This window comes from Sorex fumeus, unplaced genomic scaffold (assembly GCF_029834395.1).
Source record: "Sorex fumeus unplaced genomic scaffold, SorFum_2.1 ptg000019l, whole genome shotgun sequence".
Classification (NCBI taxonomy): domain Eukaryota; kingdom Metazoa; phylum Chordata; class Mammalia; order Eulipotyphla; family Soricidae; genus Sorex; species Sorex fumeus.
In genome coordinates this window covers 25,909,798-25,927,268 of record NW_026606076.1, presented here as the reverse complement: position 1 = coordinate 25,927,268, position 17,471 = coordinate 25,909,798, and the positions used below count along the sequence as shown (strand labels likewise).

The 17,471-nt window shown below is 46.8% G+C and overlaps 1 protein-coding gene across 1 annotated transcript in view; it reads left to right on the top strand.

The window, feature by feature from the left end:
• Positions 1-257: 257 nt before the first annotated feature.
• Positions 258-17,471, top strand: part of LOC130022023 (putative zinc finger protein 66) — a gene marked incomplete at its 5' end in the record, with an annotated part of 56,797 nt that continues 39,583 nt past the window's right edge. Inside the window, 2 exons of the mRNA XM_056112745.1 lie at positions 258-881; positions 966-1,031. Coding sequence (XP_055968720.1) covers positions 258-881; positions 966-1,031 — 690 coding nt within the window. The remainder of the gene's footprint in view (positions 882-965; positions 1,032-17,471) is intronic.

Sequence of the window (17,471 nt, the reverse complement as noted above, 5' to 3'; positions counted from 1 at the left end):
ACCGTGAGCAGAACCCATCTAGGTGTAAGGAAGGTGGGGGAGCCTCCCCATGTTCCCAGCACTGTGTTTTTCCCTTAGAAAACCACAGTGAACAGAATCCCCAGAAAAGTCAGCCCCAAGAGCAAAGTGTGAGTCAAGGGTTACCCCATCATGACCATATGAATATTAATGCAAGAGTGAAACCTTATACATGTGAAGAATGTGGAAAGACCTTCAGTAGATCAGCAAATCTTATTTTGCATAGGAGAATTCATACAGGAGAGAAACCATATAAATGTCAGACTTGTGGGAAGGCCTTTATTCAGACCTCACATCTTAATAGACACATGAAAACTCATAGTGGAGAGAAGCCTTATATATGTGAGGAGTGTGGCAAGGCCTTTACTCAGTTGTCAAGCCTCAGTAGACATGCAATTATTCACACTGGAGAGAAACTGTATAGATGTAAAGAATGTGGAAAGGCCTTTGTTTGGGCCGCAAGACTTAGTTTACATATGAGAATTCACACTGGAGAGAAACCGTATATATGTAAGGAATGTGGGAAGATCTTTGCCGTAGCCTCATATCTTAGTGTACATAGGAGAATTCACACTGGAGAGGAACCGCATATATATAAGGAATGTGGAAAGGCCTTTGCTAGAGCCACAAAGCTTACTGAACATAGGAGAATTCACACTGGAGAGAAACCGTATATATGTAAGGAATGTGGGAAGGCCTTTGCTGTAGCCTCAACTCTTAGTGAACATGGGAATGTTCACACTGGAGAGAAACCACATATATGTAAGGAATGTGGGAAGGCCTTTGCTGGAGCCTCAACACTTCGTGAACATAGGAAAATTCACACTGGAGAGAAACCTTATCAGTGTCAGACATGTGGAAAGGCATTCACACGGTTCTCTTCCCTTACTCTGCACATGAGAATTCATACTGGAGAGAAGTCTTAGATATGGATGGAGTGTGAAAAGGCCTTTACTTCTTCCTCACAATTGACTGTACATAGGAGTATTCATAGTGGAGAGAAACCATATATATGTAAGGAATGTGGGTAGGCATTTGCTACAACCTCAAATATTAGTGTACGTAGGAAAATTCACACTGGAGAGAAACTTTATATGTAAGGAATGTGGGAAGGCCTCTGTTTGTCCTCAATACTTAATGTACATAGGAGAATACTCACAGGAGAGAAATCATATACATGTAAGAAATGTAGAAAGGCATTTTGAGAAACCTCAGATTTAGTGTACACAGTAGCATTCACGCCAGAGAATAACTTAACTTTCTGTTAGTCGTCGATTTGCTCTAGCGGGCGCAAGTAACATCTCCATTTGTCCCTGTTGCGTGCTAGTGTAGCCCAATGGCATCTGTTGGCTCTGGGAACATGAAGAGCCTCAGACCGATCGTTCATGATCTTCACGAAGAAGTCTGACCATCTGGTAGGTGGGCGGCCATGCGGTCTTTTGACATCCTGTGGAATCCAGTCAGTAACAGCTCTAGTCCAGCGGTTGTCTTTAAATCTCATTACGTGACCAGCCCATCTGATTTTTGATACCTTGGCAAACGAGACAGCGTCCCTGATTCTTGATCGTCGACGCATGTCAGAACTCCGGATTCTTTCCTTCATTTGAGTGAAACGTGATATTCCAAGCATAGCTCTTTCAATTCTTCTTTGGGAGACCTGAATAGCGTTCTCATCTTTTTTGTGTAGGGCCCAGGTCTCTGAGGCATATGTTAATGCAGTAAGAACAGTGGAATCAAACAGATGTGCCCAGAGCCGGAGGTTCTTCGTCCTCTTAGCTATTTCTCCGACGTTCTTGAAGGCGTTCCAAGCTGCTCTCTTACTCCTGCGCAGCTCGGGTGCCAGGTCATTTGTCATGTTGACTTCTCGACCTAGGTACACATAGCTGTTGCATTCGGAGATGGTTGTTCCGTTGAGAGCGAATGGGGCGTCAGGAATGAGGCTGTTTCTCATGAACATCATCTTCGTAAGATTCAGCTGTAGTCCTACCTTTCCACACTCACGGTCAAAGTCGGCCAGCATTTGTGCCGCTTGGCTGATGTTTGGTGTTATTAAAACAATGTCATCAGCAAAGCGGAGGTGGTGTAGTTGCCGACCATCTATCTTCACTCCCATTCCTTCCCATTCCAGTCGTCGCATGATGTTCTCGAGGGTGGCACTGAAGGGTTTCGATGAAATGGTATCACCCTGCCGCACCCCTCTCTTTACATCAACGACCACTTCTTTGTAGAATGGTGAGATCCTCGTAGTGAATCCGCAATACAGTTCACGGAGGATCCTGATGTATTGGGCTTGAATGCCCTGATTGGCTAGGGCTTCAATGACCGCTTCCGTCTCAACAGAATCAAAAGCCTTCTTTAAATCAATGAACGTTAAACAGAGTGGCATCTTGAACTCCCGAGAAACATCAATGAGCTTGGTTATCGTGTGGATATGGTCGATGGTGCTGAATCCTTTGCGGAACCCAGCTTACTCGCATGGTTTTCCTTCATCTAGTGTTCTGCCAATCCTATTTAGGATGATTCGAGTGTACAACTTGTACATGACAGACAATAGGCAGATTGAGCGATAGTTGCCAATGTCATGGATGTCTCCCTTCTTGAACAGTAGTACGGTCCTGCTGGTTTTCCTCTGGGACGGAATCTTGCATTCAGACAGGTAGCGAGTGAAGAGGCGAGTCAGTGTATTGATGAGTACTGATGGCAGGTTCTTCAGGTGTTCAGGTCTGACCTTGTCTGGGCCGGGTGCTGTTTGTTTCTTTACTGACGAAATAGCGTGTCGGATTTCGGAAGGGAGAACGTTGGGAATGACATATCCATCCTGTGGAATTTGGTATGTCGGCAAGTGGACATGGCTATCGAAGAGATTTGAGTAGAAGTCATGGATAATCTTCTCCATTGCCATTCCGGAGGATGTGATGTATCCATCAGGACGTCGGAGGGCAGTCATCTTAGTCTTGTAGTTGGTGAAGGACAGGCGGGCGTTACGAATACTTTTCGCTGCTTCTGCCGCATCTACCAGTACTTCTGCTCTTCTCTCTTTGAGGTCTTCCTTGATCGCATCTCTGCACTGCTCTGCGAGTTCGGACAAAGTGCGAGCTGCACTGCTTTGTGTGCGTGTTCGAGCACGCCAGAGAAAAACCTTATATATGGGAGAAATGTGGCAAGGCCTTCTGCCATTCTAAATCCTTTCTAAGCACGGGAAAATTCACAGTGGAGGGAAACCTTATTAGTGTCCGACTTGTGGGAACACCTTCATTTGATGCTATTCTCTTACTCAGTATATGAGAATTCATACTGGAGACAAACTGCATATATGTCAGTAATGTGGGAAGGGCTTCATGTACCCCTCACGCCGTAATAAACATATAAAAATTCATACCGGATGATTGGATCCCTTCATAACGGTCTCTAAGGACAGAACAGGACAAGTCAGACAAGCAAGTTTCCTTTGGACACAATGGTCAAGGGTGTTAAAAAAGTGCAGTTAAGAGGGAAGTAAGCCTGCCTGCTCGGAACAGGCTTCTCTTGTCATAGAAATGTACCTGCTGATTTTCACCCGGGCTGCACCTATGCCAGTACTCTAGGGCTTAGAATTGCTTGTGTGTTAACTTGTAAATAATGGGTCCTGGTGACGAAAATAAGGAGGAAGGTGACTGAATGAACAGGTATAGAAACACCCCCCTGCTCAGAGCTGTCACAGCTCACTACTCTCTTATTGTTTGCTATGCTTCGGGCTTGGCCCAGAGGGGCTGTTTGGTGGGAATTATGGCAGAAATCAACCAAGATGCAGCACTGAATTCTTTGAAAATGGAAAAACAGGTAAACCTTCATTCGTCAGTCTTTCCTGTGTTAGAATTTGGAATGCTTTAGCACCCTGAAAATCCCGGTTTGGGAACTTGTGCGGCAGGTCACACCAGCTTGTAGGGCACTTTCATGCTTTTTTTACTTGTTCTGGATGTCCAGGCTTTAGAGGATGTGGAGCTTTTGAGGGGTACATTGGGGCTATTCTTTGGCTCAAGTGCCATGTGTGAGGGTGCGTTATTCTGAGGGCTCCTGCAGCCACGATCGCAACCATGTCCAAGATGGCACTGGAGGGTGGGCACATGGACTTCAGGCCTTGGTGTGAGGAGCTTGCAGAGAGTGGGGGTCTTGGCCATCTCATTCCTCCCAACTCGAGACTGCGCAGGACCATGTTTGGAGCCTTTGGACTGGACATAACACTTATCAAAACTCCAGGTATGTTCACGGGCAGCCCCCAAAGGAAAGGGACACTTTTGCCGTCAGTCATTTTCATTGGCTTCCTTGCTGGGTTTGGGACTTTGGGGCGTGTTTGGAAAAGTGACGGATATTTGCCTCTGAAAATTTACTCTTTGGATTATTATTATTTATTTATTTATTGCTTTTTGGGTCACACCCAGCATTTCACATGGGTTTCTCCTGGCTTATGCACTCAGGAATTACTCTTGGTAAAGCTCAGGGGACCATATTGTTGCTGGGATTCGAAACCGGGTTGGTCATGTGCAAGCCAAACGTCCTACCTGTTCTGCTATCACTTCAGCCCTACTTTGGATTAATTTTAATAGCTTTTTTTTTAATTCAGGGGAGTTCGAAGGGATTCTTTGATGCTCAAGGTTTACTTCTGGTTCTGCAGCTCAGGAATTATTCTGCAGTGCTGCTGGATTCCTATGGGATGGGGAAGTTTGACCTGGATCAGCAAGGCAAGCATCCTACTCACTTTATAATGAGTCCAACGCCAATATTGGTGTTTTTTTTTCCATATATAGAATTTCTACTTCCCGGGTGTCTGGTACCACCAGCAGGTCAAACTGTGCCTGTAAGGAAAGTGCATTAGCAGAATGATGACACCATCAGACTTCCAGATACTCCGAAATAGATGCTGTGCCTTTGGCCAGACAACAAAAACTTTGGGCAAAGTCTTCCAAGAAAGTAAACGGCCAAAATTTAGGTATGTGCAAGACACACCAACAAACCATTTCCGGCTCAACTATATAATTGGAGGCAAGGTCTCTCTGGTTCCTGATCAAACTGCTTAAAGTCTATGATCCCAGAGACTCAGAGACAAATCTCAGAACCCAGCGGCTTTTTGCAGAGATGTGTCCGGTTCCCGCAATGAGCTGCCAGTTACAGACCACCACAAGGGGGAAAGGGTGTGTATCTCCGCCTGATCCCACTTGGTGGCTCAGTGGCAACCATCTTCCAGAGGCCATTGGACAGACAGGTTTTGGACAGACAGGTTTGGGCCTGCAGTGACAAGACATGTGGGGCCTCATGGGATTGGGGCAGACTCTGCCCTTTTCTCCCCCCCTCAATGAGACCCCAAGTTGCTACCCATGTACGGACTGTCTGGCTCTTGATCACTCGGCCATGATCCCAGAGTCTCAATAACAAATCTTCGGAACCCAGTGGCTCTTAGCAGAAATGTGTCTGGTCCCCACAGTAGGTTACCAAAGCTGGGTATTTCAGGTGGCAATAGGTTTCGTGCCTGGCGGCTCAGTGGCCGCCATCTCTAATGGCTTCTGGACGGTTAGGTTTGGGACTGCTGTGAGGAGACATGCAGGGCCTAACTGGATGGTGGTGGAGCCGGCCCTTTTCTCCCCACCTCAACGAAACCCCGAGTTGTCTGGCACCTATGATTGACCTCTCTGGCTCATGATCAAGGTACCTAATGGCCATGATCGCAGAGATTCAGAGACAAATCTTGAAACTCAGTGCCTTTTAGCAGAAATGCATCTGGATCCTTCAGTAGGTTACTGTTCCTAGTCCACCCCAGGGGAAATTGGTGCTGTCCCCCCAACTGCTCCCACTTGCCGGCTCGGTGGCCTCCATCCTCCAAAGGCCTTTGGAAAGTAAGGTTTGCGCCCTCACTCAGGAAGATACGTGGGGCGTCTCAGGATGGGGTGGAGCCGGACAATTCCTCCCCTCCCCAACAAGAGCCTATGTCATTCCCACGAACCGCCTCTCTGGCTCGTGGTAAAGCTGTTTAATGGCCATAACTCCAGAGACTCTGGAACAAATCTCGGAACCCAGCAGGTTTTGACAGAAATCCCTCCAGATTTAGTTGTTACAATTTCAGAATTCCAACATCATATGTTATTTATAACCAGCAATCGAAAAAGAATTGTCAATTGTTGTGTTTTTGCCAGATCTGAGTGCTGGGGTAAAATCCCAAATAATACTGGTGGTCTCGTGACAAAATATTGAATGTAATCAAAGTAGAGAGAAGAATGTGGAAATTATCTACCCCACAGTTAGTGGGAGGCTGTGGAATGGCGGTATACTTGGGTTTTTAGTGGTGGGAAAAGGGGACGGTGAAGGGACGGGTGTTTCATTGTATGACCGAGAATTAAACCTGAAAGCTTTCTAATTGCTCTCCCATTTTTTCCCGTTTTCTCCCATTTATTTAGAAATGGCCAGAGAAATAGTAGGGCAAGTAGGATGTTTGCCTTGCATGTGGCCAACCCAGGAGTCCTCCAATCCACAACATCTTTGAGTTTCTCATTGGACATTGAGTATCCCCTTCTCATCGCTAGACCATGTTATGTGGAGGTGTGGCGTGGGGTAGGGGTGTCTTCTCCCCAGAGCTGTTCATTACGGATAGATCCTGTGCTTTGCTTTCTTGACTTTGTTGTCATACTTCCTTATCTGTAAGGTATGTCGAGTAGTCCATGTGTTTCAAGGCCCTTGTGTCCCCGGCTATATAACTAGCCTGGCTGTACACCTAAAGGGTCGGGTGCCCTTTCTGGACTCCTCTCAGTCAATCTGACACCATGCATATCTTTGCCTTTGGAGCATTGCCATGGTTTTTTGAATATGGGAAGAAATTTAGTTTTCTTTTGTTTTGGGGCCTGGGGATGCTCAGCAGTTATTGCTGGTGGTTCTCGTAAGTTGCTTTTGACAGTGTTCAAGGATCAACCACTGTCAGCCTCATGCAAGGCAAATGCCTACCTGCTGTACGCTTGTACACAACAAAAATTGTTCTATTGTGTGTGTGTTAAATTGTTACTGTGAGCCCATAGTGAAGTTAATTAGGACGAGAACAGCAGTGCATCACGGTGGGTTCTCGCCTTACAGATGCCGCCTACCTTCGATGTCCAGCATCCCCTATGGTATCCCAAGCATCACTGGGTCTGATTAAAAACAAAACCCAAAAGGCTTTTTTAGGGATTGCCGAGATCCTCCTAGCAACACTTCCCGCAGATTTTCCCTTTCTGTAGACTTGCTTGGACTGTGAGAAATATAGAGTTGTCCTCCACCTGCTTGGTCATTCAACTGCATTCCATTCAACATTGGACTAATTCTCATTGTGCATTTTGTTTGATTTCAGAACTCAAATCACAGGTTTATGATGTGGCATTACAGCAAATTCTTTAGGAACAGGGGTATTGCATACAAGTGTGCTGTAAGATTCTCTTGTTGAAACTAACTATTATCCCATTGGAGTGCTCAGTGGACCGAGCATGCGACATGAAAGGTGGGGTCCGGCTCCATCCCCACAACCACATCTATGGTCTCAGCATCACAGGAAAAATATCGGAGCCTAATGCTGGGACTAGAGGGTCCTTAACCTCAGTGGGTGCTGAATGTTGTATTCAGAGATGGTGATTCTGTTGAGATTGAATGGAACATCAGAAACAAGACTGTTTCTCATGAACATTGTCTTTGTGAGATTTAGTTGTAATCCGACCTTTCGACACTTACGGTCGAAGTCAGTCAGCATTTGTTCTGCTTGGCTGATGTTTAGTGTTATTAGAACGATGTCATCAGCAAAGCGGAGGTGGTGTAGTTGCCGACCATCTATCTTCACTCCCATTCCTTCCCATTCCTGTCATCGCATGATGTTCTCAAGGGTGGCACTGAAGAGTTTTGGTGAAATTGTATCACCCTGCCCGACCCCTCTCTTGACATGGATAATTACTTCTTTGTAGAATGGTGAGATCCTGGTAGTGAATCCGCAATACAGCTCACGGAGGATCCTGATGTATTGAGTTTGTACACCCTGATTGGCTAGGGCTTCTATGACCACTTCCATCTCAACAGGAAAAAAGGCCTTCTTTAAATCAATGAACATTAGACAGAGCGGCATGTTGAACTCCTGAGAAACCTCAATGAGCTTAGTAATCGTGTGGATATTGTACATGGCACTGAATCCTTTTCGGGACCTGGCTTGTTCATATGGTTGTTCTTCATCTAGTGTTCTGCTAATCCTATTCAAGATGACTCGAGTGAACAGTTTGCAGATGACAGACAATAGGCAGTTTGGGCGATAGTTGCCAATGTCATAGATGTCTCCCTTCTTGTATAGTAGTACAGTCTTGCTGGTTTTCCATTGGGATGGAACTTTGCATTCAGACAGGTAGCGTGTGAAGAGCCAAGCCAGTGTATTGATAAGTACTGATGGTAAGTTCTTCAGGTGTTCAGGTCTGATCTTGTCTTGGCCAGCTGCTCTTTGTTTCTTTACCAAAGAGATGGCGTGTTGAAATTTGGAAGGGAGAACATTGGGAACAATATGTCAATCGTGCAGAATGTGGTATGTGGTTAAGTGGACGTGGCTATTAAAGAGATCTGAGTAGAAGTCATGAATAATCTTCTCCATTGCCCTTCTGGAAGATGTGATAGATCCATCAGGATGTTGGAGGTTAGTCATCTTGGTCTTGTAGTTGGTGATGGACAGGCAGGCATTATGAAGGCTTTTCATGGCTTCTGCCGCATCTACCAGCATCGCTGTTCTCCTGTCTTTGAGGTCATCCTTGATGGCTTCTCTGCATTGTTTTGCGAGCTTGAACGTTCGCTTGCTGTTTCCTGAGGCATGTGCCAAGCTATGTTGGCGAATAAGTTCAAAAGTGTTTGAAGAAAGGCGGGTTTTTCGTGGTTATCTCTCTCGGCCCTGAGAGTCCCAGCAGCAGGAATCCCTGAGCACTGCTGGTGTGACCCTCTCCCCACCTAAGTAAAGAGAACAAGATAACAGAAAACTTATTGATCCTCGAGAGGAATCTGCTTCAGGTGAGATGTTTTCAAAGGTCTGTCTCGGCTATGTGGGGATGCATCATTGCCTTCGCACGTGTATCCCACTAAGCTATCCCACTAAGCTTCACACTAAGCTAGTAACAAATCTAGTCTCTGGCCCCTTTTATTTTCACTCTAAACTGGTGCTTCAATTTTCTGCAGAGGGACTTATTTCCACTTACTGTGTCTGTTCTTTGAGTTGGAAAAAAATCACACAGCTATGTGACCTGCTGTCCGTCTATTTTGCTTGTCCATCTTGCTGAAACGTTAGGTAGTTGCCTGGAAAAATCCATCCATGGGTCAGAATTGCAACCGAGTTGGGTAAATGTTAGAAACCAACCTGCAGGTCTAGAATTTTGTTGTCGAGAAGACTATCAGGCACAGCCCCTCCAGCACTTGCCTCTCCTCTTTTTTATTGGAGCTCATCCCCCTTGCACTGATTCACCTGGCTGCCATAATGGTCTGTCTGCACTTGGAACCTAGCACTTTAAGGCTCTTCGTGAAATGGATGATGTCACAGACTGGAGTCTTCCATGTGCACCTTTACTTCCTAATGATGTCAAGTGGATCAGGCCTCATACAGACAAGCGTTTAAAGGACAAACTGATACTTCAGGTGAAGGGGGAAACTGAAGGCCAATCAGTGGCAGGACATGAGGACCTCTCACCTTCAATGCCTGTAATGTGACCAATGGGATCGTTCCAGCTTTCAGGACAATTTTGTGGTTATTTATCAGTCCCCCTCATCCATATCCAGTGAGTTCCTGGGGTCTGCCTTGCTCCAGAGGCTTTAGGAGAATGTAGAGCTTTGCTGGTTGCATTGGGAGGATTTAACACGGCACGTGGGTCTCGGGTGTGAGCTTGGGGGCATATTCGTCTCCAGCTCTGCGATGGGGCAGCGTGGCCCCTGTGCGGAGTTGAACATGGGGGGCTGTGGGTCTCGAGGATGCCCCACCTGCTGATGGAAGAAGTCTTAACCATCCCAGCCTTCTCAAGCAGGGGTTGTACCAGGCCCTGTCCCGCAGCTTTCAGTGTAGGCATGTGTGTGTGTGAAACTGCCAGATCACTTTGAGGGGCAGATCCTCAGCCCCCAATGGTGAGGGACCTTATTGAACCCCGTCTTTTTTATTGGCACCTGCCAGAAAGATTCCCAGGGAGCGCATATGCTGCTGGAGCCCATGTGCTGCTTGCACCCACATGGCCGAGCACATGTGGTTCCCGAGCACATGTGTTGCCCGCATCTCCCCTCTTGGGATGTGTACATTCATGCTTTCATGTCTAACTTTACTCTCTCTCTCTCTTTTTCTTTCTTTCTTTCCCCCCACTCCACAGCTTAAAAATCCTCCAAATGAAATCTATTTACTTAAAAAAGAAAGATTCCTGGGGACCTATTTCTAGCATGTGGCTGAGGGTTGTAAATGAATATATACATGAACATCGGGACTCACAGAGATGGTCTTGGTGGCTATTTGCAAAGTACTTTTGTGAATTTTATTTCCTTCATAAATACAAAGACTCTCTGCTCGACATGTTATCTGCTCAGCTCATCCCTCTATATCTATCCCAGACCTGGCGACCCCCAGCTATCTGGATCACCTGGTGCTATCCCGGAAATGAGGAAAAATGAACCTTCCTGAGCAGGCACGTACCTGGTCAGGGATATTTGAAGCCTGACCCTTTAAGGCTCTGGGCGAACGTGCAGGTGACATCACAAAATCCACGACCTTTATCCGCCAGGGCTTGGCATTCTGTGGGGAGGTACAAGCGGGTCGCCTGGTTGCGGAAGGTGAGGAGCAGGTGAGGGGGCACCCTGGGGGGCAGGGGGTCCCCGAAGGTTGGTGCCCCCGCCACCCGCCCGGGTGGTCGCTCTGAACGCCTGAACCTCCGCGTTCTCCGCCTTGTGGGCAGCGGGGTCGCTCCGTGGCGGTGGCCCGGGGTAGCGGCCCCTCACCCGGGTCACACAGAGCGCTCCTGCTGAAAGTTTTATCTTGTTTATAAATTGATTTTGAGGGACACAGGGTCATTTTTTCTAAGTAGAACATATTTAGGAAGATGCATAATGGGGGAACGCGGCCGGCCGGGTTCAATCCCGGCACCATACATCGTCCCGGTACCAGCCTGGAGTGAGCCCAGAGTCCGGAGTAACCCCTGGGCAAAGCCCCCCAGACCCCCCAAAAATATGGGTGGGTAGAGGAAGCACGTGGTCAAGGAGAAAAATGAATTTGAAGCGCTAAGTTCGTTCTGAAAGTTCCAGAAACAAGGACAATAACGAAACAAATAAAAGAGGAAAAAAAGTTTTAATTTTTTTATGTGTTTTAGACCCCTACCTGGTGTCGCTCAGTACTCCCTCCCTGGGGATCCGAGGACCCTTTGGGGTGTCGGGATGCGAGGCCAGCGCCCTCCCTGCTTACCCATCGCTCGGGTCCCTCACAAAGCAGAATGTGTCAGAGCTAGAGGGAGCCTCAGTCTCTCCCCCAGATCTGATGGGGCATGTGAGGGATCCTCAGCGTTAATTTAGTTTCGGGGCGACTTCCGCCACCTGGTCAGTCACAGGGGTGGGTGGATCATCCCAGCAGTGTCCCCAGGACATCCCGTTACTGGCGCCCTTTCATTCCTTAGGCTGCTTGTGGAGTAGGTAAAGCGTGGGATTCCCTCATCAAAGGGACCTGGGGGCGCATTCTTTTTCCTTGTGGGGGGTGTTGAGCCCCACCTGGCAGTGTTTAGTGGTCAAACCTGGGGTTGCTCAGGGTACTCCATATCTGGGTCAGCAGCCTGAAGGAAAAAACACCCTCTCCTCTGTCCTGTTATTCTTGGGGGGTGGCCGGGCTGGATGGGGAGAGGGGCGCAGCATATTCTTTATGTGCTTGGGGCTCAAACGCATTTGGCAGAGCCTTTGATTTTCACTGGTTCTTGTGAATTCAGTGGGTTCTGGGACTTCAGGGAGGTGGGGAGCTTCTCTTTCCTTTTGATTTATTTATTTTGCACTTGGGGTCACACCCAGCGAGGCATTATGCTTACTCCTGGCTCTAAATTCAGCAAGCACTCCTAGTGGTGCTCGGAACCATAGGGATGCCCAGAATTAAACCAAGGTTGGCCACCTTCAAAAGAAATGCTCATTTGCCTATTCTGTCACTCAAGTCGCCAAGGTGTGGAGCTTTAAGCCAGCTCAGGTTGCGGTCTGGTGGGGTGCATCAGGGTGGTGCTACAGTGGATCTTGCAACCAAATATGCAATCTTAGCAGGAAGTAGCTTGGGCACTTCCAGAGTGTGCCCTAAACCCTCTAATAATGCAATTTAGGATCACTATTGGCTACCATACCTTTATTCATTTGAATGAATTAAATATTCAGTCTGTAGGAAGTACAACTGCAAGACACAGTTACTTCTCCTGCCTTTGCACACAGGGATCACTCCTGGCGGGGTTCAGGGCACCGTATGGGATTCCAGGATTCAAACTTGGTTTGGCCAAGTGCAAGACAAGCACCTCACCTGCTATACTGTGTCTCCAATCTCTTTCCACAGAAATTTCTCTTTTTTGCATTTTTAGGGTCACACCCAGCGATGCTTAGGGTTTACTCAGGCTTTGCATTCAAGAATCACTCCTGGCAGTGCTGGGGGATGATATTAGATTTTGAGAATCGAACCCGGATTGGCCGCATGGAAGGCAAACTCCCTACCTGGTGTACCATCGTTCCGGCCCCAGAAATGTCTTTATTATTTAATTTAGTGTACTTTTTTTGACCAAAGCAGCATTCAATGCTCAGGGGTTACTTTTGGTTCTGAGTTCATGTATCATTTTTAGCAGTGCTGGAGTGGGTGAGCCGATGTCCTGTTGCATATTGGGGTGGGAAACTCAACACACCCTCTCCAAGAGGCCCCACTAAGGCAGCAAGATGCAGAGGCAGGAGACTATGCTGTTCTCTTTCAGGAGCAGGGTTTTATAGTCTTTGGGTCTTTGCCATTGATGGGATTACACAGCGCCGGGGGCAGTTGGTGGTTGTAACACCTACATACTGGAAGATAGGGGATCTGGGTGGAGGAGGACCATCCCTTTTCTCAGTCTCCTTCATTCGCCCTGTCTCCCTGAAGTTTCTCTTTTTCTTCTCTCACCACGACCCCAATCCATGCCTCCCCACGGGAAGCACAATGAAAAATGGTTTTCCAGACTTCCCCATCACCTGCATCCCACGAAGAAAAAGCAGCCCTTAAGGTGTGTTACTCATCTCCTTAGACCAGGAACTTAATTGACATATTTAGTTTTACTTCCTAATGATTACCATTCTGTATGGACACAGTAATAGACACTTTTAGGGTTTTGGGTGACTCTCCTGGGGACTTCTCACCACAGATTAGATTACAGTGCTCAGGCCGGATCAATCACTCCTAATCCCAGCAGCGTCCAATTCTAGTTATTACTTTTTGATACATGACAAAATTTGTCCATGACCAGGCTCATATGAATAAGCACTATGGTACTTTGTCCAGGCCCATTTCGATGCCAGGGTAGCTAGCTCACCACTTGTCCTGGGTCCATCTAGTACCTCATTGGACCCTTCTTTTGGGGATCGAGGAAGAAAGGGCAACTGAGGCTTCAGTCAAAAGAGCAGATGTCCAGGAGGTAATATTATCTGGAGACCATCTACTCTCAAGCTCAGGCTTGTCTGGTGGGGGACGTGGAGCTTTGGTGAGTGCAGTGGGTGCTGTGCCTGGGCGCAGGGGTCGGGGGTGTGAGTGCGTGGTTCCGGGATCCCCTACAGCCACAATCGCCTTTGGCTCCGCTGTGGGACAGTGGCGGGTGGGCACGGGGCTGAGTGCGGGGGCTGCAGAGCGTCGGGCTGGACTGTCCTAACCCTCCCAGCATGGGACTGCGCTGGGCCCTGTCCTGGACGCTTTGGCCCCGACCTCACTGCTGCAAAACCTGCAGATTCACATAGTGGACCAGAGAAATAGCACAGCGGTTAGGGCGTTTGCTTTGCATCTGGCCCATCCAAGTTTGATCTCTGAGCTCCACCAGGACGGGTTCCTGAGCACAGAGTCAGAAGTTTCTCGTCCATATTGCCGGTGGTGCATCCAAAACTATAAAAGGACTGTTCATTTTTGAGCGGCGGGGGTGGGGGGGCAGCTCCCTAATGGCAAATGACACTGTAGCTCTCGGTCACTAGTCATTATTAGCCTTGATGTCCAGGGCCATCCTGGGGCCGTGGTACTAGTAGAGGTTGTGGTTTGCAAATGAAAATATACTTTTGGGCTATTTTTGATTGTATTTTGGGGACATCTGTGGCAGCTCCGGGCTTAACTTCAGTAGCAGCACTCTGCAATTGGTTTTTTCATCTTTAGGGGTCACGTGAGATGCAGAGTATCAATCTGTGTCTGCGAGGGAAGCGCCCCTCCCAGCTTACCATCTCTAACTCCACGTTGTTGTTTTTTCTAGCATGTAGAATTTCTGTACCCTAAAATCAAGTTGAAAATTACACCCCGACTCTTTATCTCTCCCTGATCAGGGCAAAGCATGGCTGTTACATTGAGTACTGAGAGTTGTGTTCAAATAATGTCTGGGCATGTGCTGCATGCATTTGGTGGCCATGATTGGTCTCCCCACCCTGGTGGATGGAGGGAGACAGAGGATCGAAGAAGGATACAGGGGCCAGGCTGTTGGTGATCTGCTGGATATTAACTTAACAGTGTTTTAGGCTTCATCTGTGAATTTTCCCTTTTGCTTTTCCCAGAGAAGCTTATCCTGTTCTTGCTAACCTCCCTAATTTATTTAAAGTTTATCTTTAACCTTTTCTTTGTATTTTACCTCACATTGTCGCAGTTGCCCAAGTCAGTCATGATTACTTATAAGCAATAACTTTCTGTTAATTCTCAGCTTCTTATTTGTACTGCTTTGTAGTTGAAGTGCTGTGTATTTGTACCTGCTTTTCAATTTCCTCTATAGCTTTTTTATGTTTTGACTATACAGAATGTTCTTTGGTTAAACAGAGAAAGGCCATCAATACTATACTCCTAATATTTGGGAGTTGATGGACTCTGAAGTATATCTACTCCTGGCCATAAATGCTTGGTCATAATTACTTGACTCAGGCTACATTCGCTGTAGTTCCTAATGCCCCAAAAGGGAAGACCAGCCGTGGGACTGGGATGGACCTGGGGCAAGTGGCAAAACTACTTTGGCTTCGAAATGAAAATTCTAGAAAGCATAAATGCATGGTCTTGATGCAAACTGTTACAACTTTAGAGACAGGATCCCCTTGGGGAAGGACAAGTTGAACTGGCCTGAGGACTTAGTCTGGGATTTACAGTAAAAGCCTTGCTTGCTCTCAGAGCCCAGAGAAGTAAGCGTTGGGATCCTTGTCTCTTACTATGTTTATCAATACAACTGCAAGTATTGATAACTTATACAACTAGAGAAAAAGATAAAAGCAATGCAGATGTCCCTGGGAGACAGAGTGTCTCTTTGAGTGAATCTCTCCCTGAGAATTCCTTCTGCCAAATATTTTTCTGCGTAAATGATCAGTCACTCCTATGTCCATACATCATGCCCCCTCAGAAGTTCTATAAATATGGTAGCTGTTCTGCATTAAAAGGACAATTTTCACCATCAGGCTGTGGTTTTCTGTCTCCCTGTCTCTCTGTCTCTGTTGAGAGGGCTAAGGAGGTGAGGAGGCAGTGCTGGACCACCAACACCTCACCACACCCCCACATTTTACTTTGTGGACTCACGGTGATCAATTGCTCTTTATTCCATTCTCCTGTGCACCTATACCACTCTCCCACTGCTCCTCATTCCCTCTCCTCACACGTCTCCCACAGCCTTTTTACTCCAACCCATCCCACAGAGTCAGGGTTAGCAAATAGACAGAGATGTGGTTGTACAATCAAAGGAAGGGGAAAACTTCTAGCATAAAAATCTGACTTGGAAGGAGAGTTCAGCTCAAGGGCAGAATTGTCTCTTAAGGACATATTTTTTTCTTCGCTTAGTCCATATTCATTGAAACAGTCATCTTAAATTTACACTTACTCTTTCTATTCATTTTGAATGGACACAGTAAAAGATCTATTAAGTTTATAGGGTGTCTCTATTGGGGATATTTCCTATAGCTCCCAGACTACACTCCCCAGAACAGTTTAGTCCTTCCTAACCCCAGAATGATCCTTATCGAGTTGCTTATGTTTGGGCCATGATGATGTTGGTGGGCCCCACGGGTGACTTATGTGAATTGGGGAGGAGAAAGACGGTCACTTTCTCCCCAACCGCCTCTGCTACCCGGGACCCAGGGCTACTGGGTTCTTATCTCACCTCACAGAAAGGAATTTCAGGAATAGACAAGCAGTGAAATAAATAGATTTTATTTAGAGGATTTTTAGGTGTGGAGGGAGAGAGAGGGAGAGAGTGACGTACTCAAGAGACAACACGGGCTTCTCCAATAGCAGAGAGAGCCCCTAAACACATCCTAGCATTAGACATGAAAGCATGAAAGTACACATCTGAAGAGGGGATATGCGGGCGACAAATGTGCTAGGCCACATGGGCGGAAGAAGCACATGGGCTTGGCAACATATGCGCCCTTCCTTTGTTCAAGGTGCCCTTTATAGGGTTTCTCCAACCTTCCCCCATGTGGGGCTTCTTCCTAGGTAAAAGTCCCGTTACCGAGGAGGTTACAAGGGAGGTTGGGAGTGGTGAGGGTCTTCTTTGGGCTGAATCACTAAAGTTAATCAGATTAAGGAAGATGACCCAGGTTTTTGAAAAGAGAAACTTCATGGGGATGGGGCCAATATCCTCATGGTCTGCTGATGGTCTTATCAGGTTTTTGTTTTCTGTATCCACAAGGTGGATCAGTCCTAGAATTCTTCCATGAAATTTTGTTTATCCAAGTTTCATTGTCAAGGGCCTTTCCCTATCTACCTGTCTACCTCAATGACAGAATTTGTTCTGGTGCTTACCTGTCCCATTTCAATGCCAGGGTAGTTCAGAGCTATCCTGGTTCCATCCAGTCTCTTGCTTTTGATGTGCTAGGAACATAGGCCAGTTGAGGCTTAAATCTCATAAATATGACAGTGCCCAGGAGTATATAGTATCTGGAGTCAGTTAACTCTGAAGTCACAAAAGCATAATATTGTCTTCCTTTGTCTATGCAAGATCCTCCAAGCACAATCTTCTCTGCACTGGTCCTTGTCCAGGAGCAAAAAGGATATTTGTCTAAAGTAAACTTCAGAGGAAATAAAGGAAAGGAAAAGTCAAAATTTCACGTACGAATACAAAATCCAAATCTCTCTGAAGAATCTGACTTTACAATTCACAGGTTCTGGTTAGGGGAAATGGGTGATTAATGCATAGAGGAAGCAGAAGCACCTGGAAATTAAAAATGAATGCTAAGGAAATGGGAGTGATTCAGAAGCATTGGGATGGATGTTACTCAATAAGCCTAAG